General features: G+C 44.3%; 1 protein-coding gene across 1 annotated transcript; it reads right to left on the reverse strand.

Annotated features, from left to right (window-relative positions):
- Positions 1 to 753: 753 nt before the first annotated feature.
- Positions 754 to 8,425, reverse strand: LOC129328603 (zinc finger and SCAN domain-containing protein 2-like). The gene is made up of 4 exons (XM_054977776.1): positions 7,690 to 8,425; positions 3,478 to 3,583; positions 2,389 to 2,781; positions 754 to 2,183 (listed from the first exon to the last, which is right to left on the reverse strand). The coding sequence occupies exons 1-4, from the start codon at positions 8,407 to 8,409 to the stop codon at positions 1,051 to 1,053; spliced, it is 2,352 nt and encodes a 783-aa protein (XP_054833751.1). The 5' UTR covers positions 8,410 to 8,425; the 3' UTR covers positions 754 to 1,050.
- Positions 8,426 to 12,477: the final 4,052 nt, after the last annotated feature.

Below are 12,477 nucleotides of genomic sequence, written 5' to 3' on the forward strand. Positions count from 1 at the left end.
CTGCCTGGAGAAAAAAAAGTCCTGTCCCTTTAACAGAGGCTTGAAGTGATGTCATTTACCTTCAAGGCCATATCCCCCCCCTTTCAGGCCCATTAGTAACCCTCAGCTAGATATCTTTTCAAATTAGAGAGATGAAAAGAGAATTTTCTCAGTCTGTTCAACAAAGGGCCAATCTTTTTGGTAGGTATCTGTTGTTGGAAGGGGTTTTTGCTGTCTTTTTATTTGTTTGGAAGAATTATTTTCAATAAAGGGTTTGGAAAATATGTTTTTGCCAGTTTTCCAAATTTCAGAAAGACGTTGCAACCGTTTGAACAATTTATACGGTCATTAGAGAAAGTGAACTCTGTACTTTAATTGCCCCTGAAAAAGCTTGCATGTGGACGCAGGTGAAACAAACCAAAAAGCTAGCAGTTTGTCCGGCAGATTTTGCATCCCTCCGTGGAGATAAGAGGGCTCGAAGAGGAAATTTAGAGCAATGAAGCTCTGTTTAATCCAGCAACTCTCAAAAGAAGGAAATCACGGGCAAGTGCAATCGGCAAAATGTGTGTTGGAACTGTTTGAAATTAGAAGCACCACATTGAAGAGAACTGTAGCTCAAAAGACTGCACTTTGAAAGAATTACCGGACTTCTTAGAAATTGATATTACTTACATGTTTATGGTTGCATATTTATTTGAATGTGATTGTGACAAGTGACACATATAAGAGGATTATAACTTTGTGAACTGGTTGTAAATATTACTGTAAACTATATTGAAATGTGATATTTATTAACTTGTTTGTTTTGCACAATAAGAGCACAGAGCACGTTACATTAAATAGTTTATAAAGTAAAAACCTAGAAAAAGTTTATGAAAGTAAATTGATCTTGGAGAAAGCTTGTGGTAGGACATTTGAGATGCAAAATCTTTACAAGAATTTATATGGTTTCAACTTTGTGTGAACTCTATGGTCCTTAAAGTAAGAAATATGAAACAAGCTCAAGTCATGGTTTCCCCTTATGTGTATTCTTTGATGCTGTTGAAGGACAGATTTCTGACTGAATTTCCTTCAGCAATTGGAGCATTCAAAAGGTTTCTCCCCTCTGTGGGTTTTTAGATGCTGTTGAAGATCACGACTCCATTTGAAGTTCTTTCCACACTCTGAGCATTCAAAAGGTTTCTCGCCTGTGTGGGTTCTTCGATGCCGTGGAAGATAGCAACTCTGACTGAATTTCTTTCCACAAATGGAGCATTCAAATTTCTCCCCTCTATGGGTTCTTAGATGCCGTTGAAGATCTCCACTCCAGTTAAAGTTCTTTCCACACTCAGAGCACTGAAAAGCTTTGTTATCTTTGTGGATTCTTAAATGTTGTTGAAGATGGAAATTCTTACTGAATTTCTTTCCACACTCGGAGCAGTCAAAAGGTTTCTCGCCTGTGTGGCTTCTTCGATGCTGTTGAAGATGATAACTCTGAGTGAATTTTCTTCCACAATCAGAGCATTCAAAAGGTTTCTCACCTGTGTGAATTCTTAGATGCCGTTGAAGGTCGCTACTCCAGTTGAAGTCTTTTCTACACTCCGAGCATTCAAAACGTTTTTCACCTGTATGGATTCTTTGGTGTGCAAGGAGCTCTGATTTGTATCTGAAACACTTTCCACATGGAAAACATTTATGTGACTTTATCACAATACGCTTGGGAAAGTGTACATTGACCTTTTTTCCATCAGAGAAAGTATTTCCCGCCTCTGAACAGATCGATGGCTTCTCTTCTGAATGAATCTTTTGATGCTGAATAAGATTTGCTTTCTGTAAGAAGCTCTTCCCACAGTCTGAGCAGCTATATGGTTTCTCTCCTGTATGGATTCTTTCATATCTAAGGAGCTCTGATGTGTGAATGAAGCTCTTTTCCCCCTCTGAGTATTGATGGATCTTCCTTCCACTGTGCTTTTGCAAATGGATATTATAATGGGCTTGATCTGAAAAGTTCATTCCACACTCCAAGCATTCATACATGTGAATTTCTTCATGTAAATTCCCTCCTTGGCAAGCAATGGGTTCCTCCCCCTTCTCCACCATCTGGCTTCCTTTCTGCTTCTTGGGTCCACTGAGAGTCATGAAACTTCCTTTCAGCTCTTGATTCTTGGCTTCATCTGGTGATACCTGATGCTGTTCCTTGTCCTCCTCATTCTCCTGATCAACCCCTGTGGGAATAAAGAGAGAGACCCCATTAGCACCCACGAAAAGAGGCCTCACCTGCACAGGAAGTTCTCTCTACACTCAGAACCTTTCAGTGGGTTTTTCCTGCTTTAACTTGAGATGTCCATTAATGGCTCATTTAAATGTTAATCAAAGCCTGATCCATCAAAGAAAACCAATCAACTCTTGCACATCTATATAGCTCCTCACCTGAGTGAAATTTTTGCTGGGAAGGAAGGGTATTTTCACACTCCAAGTAATTATACACATTCTCCCCTGAGTCAACTTTTTCCTGGAAAATAACGTTCATGCTCTGACTGAAGGTGCTTCCAAATGCCACAGTTTCATTTTTCAAGCACTGGATCCTCTGTTTAGCACAGAGGTCTTTGTTCCTTCTTTTTGGGGTTGAGTTTTCTTCTTGGACTGGGGTTTCATGCAAGCCCTCTCCTTTGCAAGGAATGAATTTTTCCCTCATCTTTTCAGCATGCCTTCCCTGCTGCCTCTCTGATCCACCTTGATCCCTAAAAATTTGTTCAGCTTCTTCCCTCTTTGTTTTTTCCAGTGAGAACCCCTGGAATTCCCTGGCGGTCTCCTCTTCATCTTCTGTTGGAATAAAAAGAGAGAGAGATTCAATCAACACACAGGCAAGAAGTCAAGCCACCTATCCGGCATTTCTAATCAATGGGTGTGCAGTTTCTTTTTCAAAACTTATCTTCTAAATTGAGCAGCTGGTTGACCAAATTTCTTGGCCAGGCTCTCCAGGTGAATGGTTTCTATATTCTGCCCATCACCCCGCAGGTCTCCCCATAGGTATTTTATAAGGAAAAGTGATAAAGAATCTTTCCCTCACCGTTCACGTTTGATTTGCTCTACATGTTTGTCTTGATCTGCAGGTCTTTTGATACTGAGGGTTACATACATTAAGTTACCAAAATGTCCAGTCCCGCAACTGGCCAGAGAGTTTCCTTCTAGTTGTGATGAGAGCCATAAGGAGCTAGTTTTCAACCTTACAAAAATATAGGTTTTTTGTTGGGGGGGGGGACCTCACCAAGTGAACCAACCAAGTCAAAGAGGTTTGTTGCAGTGGAGGCATGTCTGGAGGCACATAGGTTACCACTATAGGAATGGGTCTTTGGTCTGATCCACCAGAGTTATTCTTCAGTGACCAGCCCCTTTCCCTATAATACCGGATATCTAAGGATACTGCAGCCAAGAACCACAGGTGAGCTCAGCTCCAGAAGGAGCTTCCAAGCCTCCCAGATCTCAGGCCTCAGGAGGTCTTCCACCCTCCTTTCTCACCCAGCAGGCTGGTCTCTCTGTCCTCTTCTTCCTTGATGCCCATCAACACTTGCCTCCACTTGCTCTCAGGTAGATCTTGTTCCCCAGATGCATCCTCCAAGAGCACCTGCAACAGCAGAGAAAGGGATCCTATTGAGGAAGTCAGGGGGAGGTACAGAGGGGAGGATTCTGTGCCCCTTCCTGAACTTAGAAATTTATTGGTATGTAATAGAGAAAATCAGAAAAAGACAAAAAAGGGGCAAAAGGAAACTTAACTCTGCAAAATGAGTTAAGAACCTCAAACGTTAAATAAATCCAGATTGTAGGGCTCAATATAAAAACATAAATGTATATCAATATACAAAAATATATGTACTTATTACAAAAGAGTTTAAAAATATTTCAGGCTATGTACAGATTAATATAAAATTAATCCACACACACACACACACACAAAATACATGAATTTATTACAAAATGGTTTAAAATATTTCAGGCTATGTACAGATTAAAATCTTACCGAAATCTCAAACAAAATACCTTATGCGACCCTGACCAAATGTGTTTCGGCCCTATGGCTTTTTTCAGTGGTCAAGCACACATTATCACCAGACGATGTAATAATATTACAATAGTTAGTCAATCTTCTCATTGGAAACTAAAATAACAAAACTGAGGCTTTTGTACTTTGGTCACATCATGAGAAGATAAGATCCTCTGGAAAAGTCAATAATACTAGGAAAAGTGGAAGGCAGTAGCAAAAGAGGAAGTCGAAAATCAAGATGACTGGACTCAATAAAAGAAGCCATGTCCTCCAGTTTGCAGGATCTGAGCAAGCCTGTTAATGGTAGGACATTTTGGAGGGTTTTTATTCATGGGGTCACCTTAGGTCGGAGGCAACTTGATGGCACATAACACACACACAGTTAGTTAATACAGAATTTGGGTTTGAGCTTTATACACACCCCAAAATATGATTCCTTCCAAACTCGTATTAACTTATATCAACTGCTAGGACAATTGAAATTATGAACCTCTTTTGCTAATACAGAAACCAAAAAAATAAATAAATTTTGTCCAAAATCAATGTTTATACTTGTTTCTAATAGCCCATCTACGTATACATGTATTTGAACAATTAGTTATATGAGAGCAGAACCACAAGTGACAAAAGGCACGGATTGGACACTTGTCCACTTCCCTCAAGTTTTGATGGGAAATGTAGGCAGCGGAATGTTGGACAAGTGACAGTTGAAAAGTCCATTGGACATCAGTCAGAGAGCCAAGCTGCAAGACTAGGATGCCTACATTTCCCATCAAATCTTGAGGGAAGCGGACAAGTGTCCAATCTGTGCCTTTTGTCACTTGTGGTTCTGCTCTATGATTCAACTAAACCTGAGAATTCCTTTAAGCATTGCTGGAATAAATTGTATTATAGAGAAGTTCAGCATCAGAAGTCCATACTTGTTATGCTGCAATTGCAATGGATCCTACAAATTTTATTTTATGTTTAATGCATACAGTACTTGATGAAGCTTGTATTTTCGGTCATATTGATGAACCTACCTCTAAGCCACTAATGCCGTCTCTGTCCCATGCACTGGTCTGAATTGTTGAAATGTTATATTAATAATTTATTAACTTCACAATAACTGATTATGGTTATAATTGTGATCTGTACCTTTAAGGATGTGTAGTTTCACACACAGCTGCATGGAATTGCAGAGGATAGTTTGTCTTAAGAAAGGTATGCTGTTAGTATGTTTAGAGAGCATGTTGCTGGCTAGTATTAGAGCAGTACCTTTCCACCTGATTAAGGAATGTCTATTTTTACGGCTGGTTTCTTATGTAAACACAAGAGGTCAGTTACACTTCTTTCTACTACTAAGGTTCCATTCAGCTGTGTGGTACTCCTTGTGTCATAATGATTATGATCAATTTCGAAAGAACTTCTGAGGAACATCTACTAAGAATTCAGGGAGGTCAACAACAAAACAGGCTTACATCTAGATACTCGTCTTATTACTACTCATTACAAAAGTTGTTCCACTACATCACAAGAATGGGACTTTTCTAATTTTGTGATGCAAGATTGTAATATTTTTGTGATAATTTGCTGTTATTCATGTAACCTGTAAGGATTATATATTATTTCATTATAAAATAGCAGCCATATAATCACAGTGATTTTTTGTTTTTTGTTAGTCGTACTCCTTTGTCATGAGGCAGAGTTAAGGCTGTCAACTCCAGGTTAGAAAATTATTGGAGATTTGGGGGCAGAGCCTAGAGAGGGCAGGGTTTGGGGAGGGGAGTGATCTCAGCAGAATATAATTTATTTATTTATTCAATTTATATACCGCCCATCCCCAGGGGCTCTGGGCGGTGAACAATTAAAATCGATAAAAACAAAAACTAAAATCAATATACAAATAATAAAACAAATTAACAAGGTGCAGTGGTGGGGAGAACCTTCCCCACCCCAAAGGTGGGAGGCCGACATGGCACCTCCCCCTTCAATCACCAAACGCCTGGCGGAACAGCTCTGTCTTACAGGCCCGGTGGAACGACAATATGTCCCGCTGGGCCCGGGTTTCCATTGACAGAGCGCTCCACCAGGCTGGGGCCAGGACTGAAAAGGCCCTGGCCCTGGTTGAAGCGAGGCGGGCTTCCTTAGGGCCAGGGACCACAAGTAAATATTTATTCGCTGATCGGAGCGATCTCCGGGGAACGTACAGGGAGAGGCGGTCCCGAAGATATGCTGGTCCCAACCCACTCAGGGCTTTAAAGGTAAGAACCAGCACTTTGAACCTGATTCGGAATTCAACCGGAAGCCAGTGCAGCTGGCGCAGGACAGGTGTAATGTGTAACTGGTAAGGTATACCAGTCAGGACCCGTGCCGCCGCATTCTGGACCTGTTGTAGTTTCCGGATAAGGCCCAGGGGTAGCCCAGCGTAGAGTGAGTTACAGTAATCTAGCCTGGAGGTGACCGTTGCATGGATCACTGTAGCCAGGTCCTGGGGCGTCAGGTAGGGGGCAAGTTGCCTGATCTGACGAAGATGGAAAAATGCAGACTTGGCAACCGCCGTGACCTGGGCCTCCATCGATAGGGAGGCATCCAGGAGCACGCCCAGACTCTTTACCACTGGCAAAGTTGCCAGTGGTGTCCCATCCAGGGCAGGGAGCTGGATCCCAACATCTGGCAGCCCCCGTCCCAGCTGCAGGACCTCCGTCTTCACTGGGTTCAATTTCAGCCTACTCTGTTTCAACCATGCCGTCACAGCCTCCAAAGCTCTGGCCAGATTGTCTGGGGCCGTGTCTGGCCGGCCGTCCATCAACAGAAAAAGCTGGCCATAGTGTTCAGTCATCGCCTTCAGGGGAAGTACAGTACAGACATCAGTAGTAAATTGGGGATATCTCCAGGCCCTACCTGGAGGATGGCAAGTATACACACAGCTGCTCATTCAGTATACAAACAACCATTAAATACCTTGAGCGAGTGTGCATACTTAAATTAATAATTAAACTTGAATTGTTATAAAAGATATGTATTACTTGAAGTAATGACCTCCAAAGAAAAAAGCCACATTTACTTCCATTCCTGGCATGAGGCCGACACCGCAGGGAGGCTTGCAACCTACCCAGAGTTCCAGTGGTGGCTGGTTCAAGATGGCAGCCACCCGCCAACCACAAGCCCACCAGCCAGGGCCTTGCTCACTTTCCTGAAACATGGGGCACGTGCCACCCTGAGGAATAATGTTGTGAAAACCTGCAGGTGGGATGGCAGACAGCACATGCTGCTCCCAAGATACTGAATATCGCTGACAGCTCCCAAGATCCTGAGCGTGTGAGAGCAGTCCAATCTACAGGTTACTGAAGCTTGTATGATAGAGACAAGCTCTCTATCATCTAGGAAATGGAAAAGCTGCAGACATCCATGGAGAATATTGCAAACAGGGTAGGAAATAGAAGTATTCAGAACCTCCAACAGTGCTCTCTGACGGGAAGGGGGACCTATCTCGGGCAAACCAACTGACGCCCAGTTTGAAAGGCAATCTCCACCCCGAAGAAAATCCAACTTTGCCAACATTTGGTTTTCCAGATAACGGAGACAACAGACTCTGCCTATCACCCTACGGTCATCCCCTTTGGCCTCTTGAGATGGAGAGGGATCTCAGCCCCTGCTCCACACCAGGCCCTCCCACACTCAAGAACCACACAACAGAAGGGTCTCACCTGCTTCTCCTGCCTTAAGAGGAACTCCTCGGCCAGGGCCACTGCCTGGGAGCAATTCTTGGGACCGTTTTCCCTCACCCAGCTCTGGATCTCTGGGGGTAGGATGGTCAGCAGCTGCTCAAGGATCAAGAGCTCCAGGATCTGCTCCTTGCTGTGCTTCTCTACTCTCAGCCACCCTCGGCACATTTCCCGGAGTTGGCTGTAAGCCCCCCACGGCCCCTCGGCCTCCTGGTAACAATAATGCCTGAACTGCTGGCGCTGCTTCTCCCGGCTCATGGCATCGGCTCGCAAGATGGCTGCCTTCACCTTCCCATAATCCTCTCTGTCTCTGAGATGCAGACTGTTAAAGGCCTCTTGGGCTTCTCCGCTGAGGGCTGGCCGGAGTCGGGTCACCCACTCTTCCTTGCACCACTGACAGGCTTCAGCCACTTGCTCGAAGGAGGCCAGAAAGGCCTTGGCATCCTCCCAGTGTGATGGCTTACCCGACAAATGTGGGATTCCCCAACCAGAGTGAGGGTTTTCCATTGTCCTGAGGAACTCCTGCCACTGGGCTTCCCACTGGGCAAGGGAAAGGGAACCGTCCCCTGCTTCCTGATGCGCCTGAACTCCTGGTCTCCTCTGAAGGAATTTCCCGACGCTCCCGTCCTGGAGGAGGTGAAGAGATTTTGCTATCCCCTCTGGTGCCTCCCCCGTTGTGGTGCTTTGCCCCTCCATTTTCATATGGGGTGATTGCTCCATGATATTGTTCCGATGGAAAACTATGACCATGAATTACAATGTTCTAGATTCGGCTTCACCCTAGAAGTAATAGATAGAAACAAGAGAGGGAAAGAACAGATAAAAGTGACAGTGTCCTTTATTTGGCTTTCTACTGGTCAGATACTTAAGTTACAGATTAAAGGATGTCAGTATGATTTTATATACAGAATTGTTTATTAAATACATTGATTGCCATTCTCATTAAAATGTTTAGAATTTCTTTTAAAGGTTGGAATCAGGATTTCACGTCTTGTCTCTACTGCATGGCCATATCGCTCTTGTAAGAAGCAGCGCAGTTGTCATATCAAGGAGCACATTCTCTCTCCATGAAGATTCGCCTGAAGCTGCCTTATATCAAGTCAGATGTTTGGGCCACCTACTCCCCTGTTGTCTGCAACGATTTCCTGAGCCATTTCCCACCATCTTATTTGGGTTGGCTTTGGATGGTGGAGCCTGGGATGGAACAGGGGGAATTCCTGGACTCACGGCATGTTCTTAACCACAGAACTGTGGCCGAGCTTCACTTCCGCCCCACAGAAATCCCTTCATCCCTGTCCAAGTTCCACGTAACTGTACTGACCTCACCTCTCACCATCACAGGTTCATGAGCACAGTAACAAATGCACGCTTGTATATTACCTGCCTGTAACTGGGAACTCTGCTTTTTTTAACTTTCTCACTTACAGAGAGGATCTTGCAGTCAAGGCACTGTGCCCACAGCCACATGATCATGCATGGTTGGGGGAGGAGCTAGCGCACTCATGCCCCCTGCTGCACATCCATTCGCAGAAGAGTAAGCAGCCCTCCTCGGGAAAGAGAGAAGGGGGCAACACGATCCCCTTCTGCCCGGCCCTGCTCTGCCCGTGGGGCCCAGAGAGACCCCCTTGCAGGACTGTCCTGACTCAGGGAGCTTCTCCCTCCTTCCCCGCCGCTCTTTACCCTTCCTCCAGTCCGCCTCCAGCTTCAGTCCTCCCGCTCTCGGGGAAGCAAAGAAGGAACCCCACCCCCCCAAAACAGGAAGTTGGAGGACTTTACTATTCCTCCCTTGATATCCTCTCTAGGAACCGCATCTCTGTCTGCTTTTTAACCCTTTCCTAGCTCTTGAGGACAGAAAGCGAAGAAAAGACCATTCTAATGATTTTTTCCCGAATTCAGGAAAATATTAAATGTGCCTTTTAAACCTGGCCAGGATAATCCTCTCTAATTCCACAGGTGTAAAGTCTGGCTGTGGTACCTCAGTGGGGCCAGCAAGGCACTCTGCTCATGCTCAGAGGTATTGTCAGCCAATGAAATACTAGGCTGAAAACAAAAGGGAGTAAAACAATTCGTGCCTCGAGGGAGAAGTGGGCACGACTGGGCTAGCTTCTGCCCCACCTGTGCATCATCATGTGGCTGTGAGCACTGTGCCTCACTGCAAGATCCTCTCTGTGACTGAGAAAATTAAAAAAGCAGAGTTTCCAATTACAGGGAGGGAATCTGCATTTGATATGCACATAGACATTGTGCTCATGAACCAGCGATGTCAAGAGGTGAGACCAGAACAGACACATGGTGCTTCAGTAGGGATGAAGGGGTTTCTGAGGAGTGGAAGTGAGGCTGAGCCACAGTTCTGTGGTTAAGAAAACTCCATAAGACCAGGAATTTGCCTGATCCATCCCAGGCACCACCATCCAAAGCCAGCCAAATAAGATGGTTAGAAATGGTTCCAGAAATCTTTTCAGATAACAGAGGAGTAGGAGACCCAAAGGTGTGACTTGATACAAGAATGATGAGGTCATGCAGGAGAGACCAGGCATGAAATCCTGATTTCAACCTTTTAAAGAAATTCTAAACATTTTAATGAGAATGTCAATGTATGCATTTAATAAACAATTCTGTATAGAAAATCATACTGACATCATTTAACCTGTAACTTATGTATCTGACCAGTAGAAATCCAAATAAAGGACACTGTCACATTTCCAGACTCAACTAATATTGTATTGGCAATTGCACTCATTCACTATTCATTTTATGAAAGAATAAATCTTTAGAAATAGAAACTTTCTGGCAGAAAAATAAAGCTCCAGAAATTTTCCCACTGTACATTTTTGCTCTCAACCTTCTTGAACTGTGCAGTCCAAAAGGAAGTGTGCTTCCAGGGGTTCAGAAACGTGAGACTCTGCTCAGCATTGCTAATTTTTCTAGATCCGGGGTAAACTAAGGAGCCAGGCTCTTGTTTGAAAGAGGGAGAGGACCCTGGAGAGAAATCCCATCCAATACCCCCCAAAGCCTCACATTCTAGCCCTGAACAGAGACTCCGGCAGAGACACCACTGAGATTCTTGAAGTCTCCCAGAACTTTTCAGAATCGAAAGCATGGAAGACAAGATGGAGCCCTTTGGGACCACATGGTTGATGTCAAGCAGAGATCCCTCTGCTCCAACAACAACAGCAACAAATTTATTGTTGTATTGTCGAAGGCTTTCACGGCCGGAGAACGATGGCTGTTGTGGGTTTTCCGGGCTGTATTGCCGTGGTCTTGGCATTGTAGTTCCTGACGTTTCGCCAGCAGCTGTGGCTGGCATCTTCAGAGGTGTAGCACCAAAAGACCTTTTTGGTCTTTTGGTGCTACACCTCTGAAGATGCCAGCCACAGCTGCTGGCGAAGCGTCAGGAATTACAATGCCAAGACCACGGCAATACAGCCCGGAAAACCCACAACAGCCAACAAATTTATTATTACGGTCATAGACCAGCAAGCACAATACAATAAATAGCAAAACATATGGGTAAATAAATCAATAGGGCAGTAAACCAGTATAGTAAAATATCACATGAAAATTATTTTAAAATCTAATACAGCATAATAAAACCAAAATAGGAAACCTTGCTCTTCATTGCCAACCATTCAATCATATCGGGTTGTGGTTCCGTCCTTGAGCCACTATCCATTTTTTTGGATTATTTCTTACAGCCAGAGGTGTCTAAGGTTCCATCATACATAAAAGATATTGGCGCCTTTATTGAGACGGTTGAGGGCATACCTTTAGGGACGGATCAAATCTTGCTAACAATGGACGTGAATTCTTTGTACACGTCCATTCCCCATGAAGAGGCCAGAGACGTGATTGAATCAACTTTATTGAAAAGAACGGACCAAACCCCCCCCCCCCACTGAGTTCCTTATGCAACTCGCAGATTTAGTATTGGAGAAGAATTACTTCAAGTTTTTAGAGGAGTTTTTCCTGCAGACAAAAGGGGTGGCCATGGCCTGCGCCGCGGCCCCAAGTATTGCCAACCTGTTTATGGCCAGATGGGAAGAGAAATATATTGCAAGTCATGAGAACCCATTTGCAAATCATATTTGTATCTTTCCTAGGTACATTGATGATCTTTTTTTTCTTGTTCCGGGGTAAGGAGGTGGTTAGGGACTTCTGTATTTGGCTGAATAGTTGTGATCCTAACATCCAATTCACCTGGCGTTACGATTGTAACGCTATTGACTTCCTTGATGTCACTGTGTACAGAGGTAGTGAAGGCACTTTGCTAATTCGTCCCTTTCACAAACCAACGGACCGCCATTCATACCTTGATTATCAATCATTCCATCCTCCCCATCTCAGAAACAACATACCGTATGGCCAAATGTTGAGGTTGAAGAGGAACTCATCAGCTGCTGGGGACTATCAGAGAGAATGTGCAGAAATAGGGAGGGCGTTCTTGAACAGGGGATATCCCAGAGAGGTCCTTCATAGGGCTAGGACAAGGGTGGATAGGGTTGCCAGAGAATCTCTTCTTACGGTAAGGCATCGCCAACAGGAGAACAGAATTAGATGGGCGATTGATTATACGCCCTTATCTAAGGCAGTACAGAAAATAATTAACAAACATTGGTCTGTGGTGTCGGAGATCACGGGCTGTGAGCTTTCTCCGACTATAGGTTATAGGAAGACTGCCAGTATCAGGGAACTGCTTCCCCCCCGCCCCTCGTGACACACACAGCTGCGGACATTGTGCAGCATGTCAGTTCATCCTGCCGGGTGACTCTT

Source organism: Eublepharis macularius, chromosome 4, assembly GCF_028583425.1.
Source record: "Eublepharis macularius isolate TG4126 chromosome 4, MPM_Emac_v1.0, whole genome shotgun sequence".
NCBI lineage: Eukaryota > Metazoa > Chordata > Lepidosauria > Squamata > Eublepharidae > Eublepharis > Eublepharis macularius.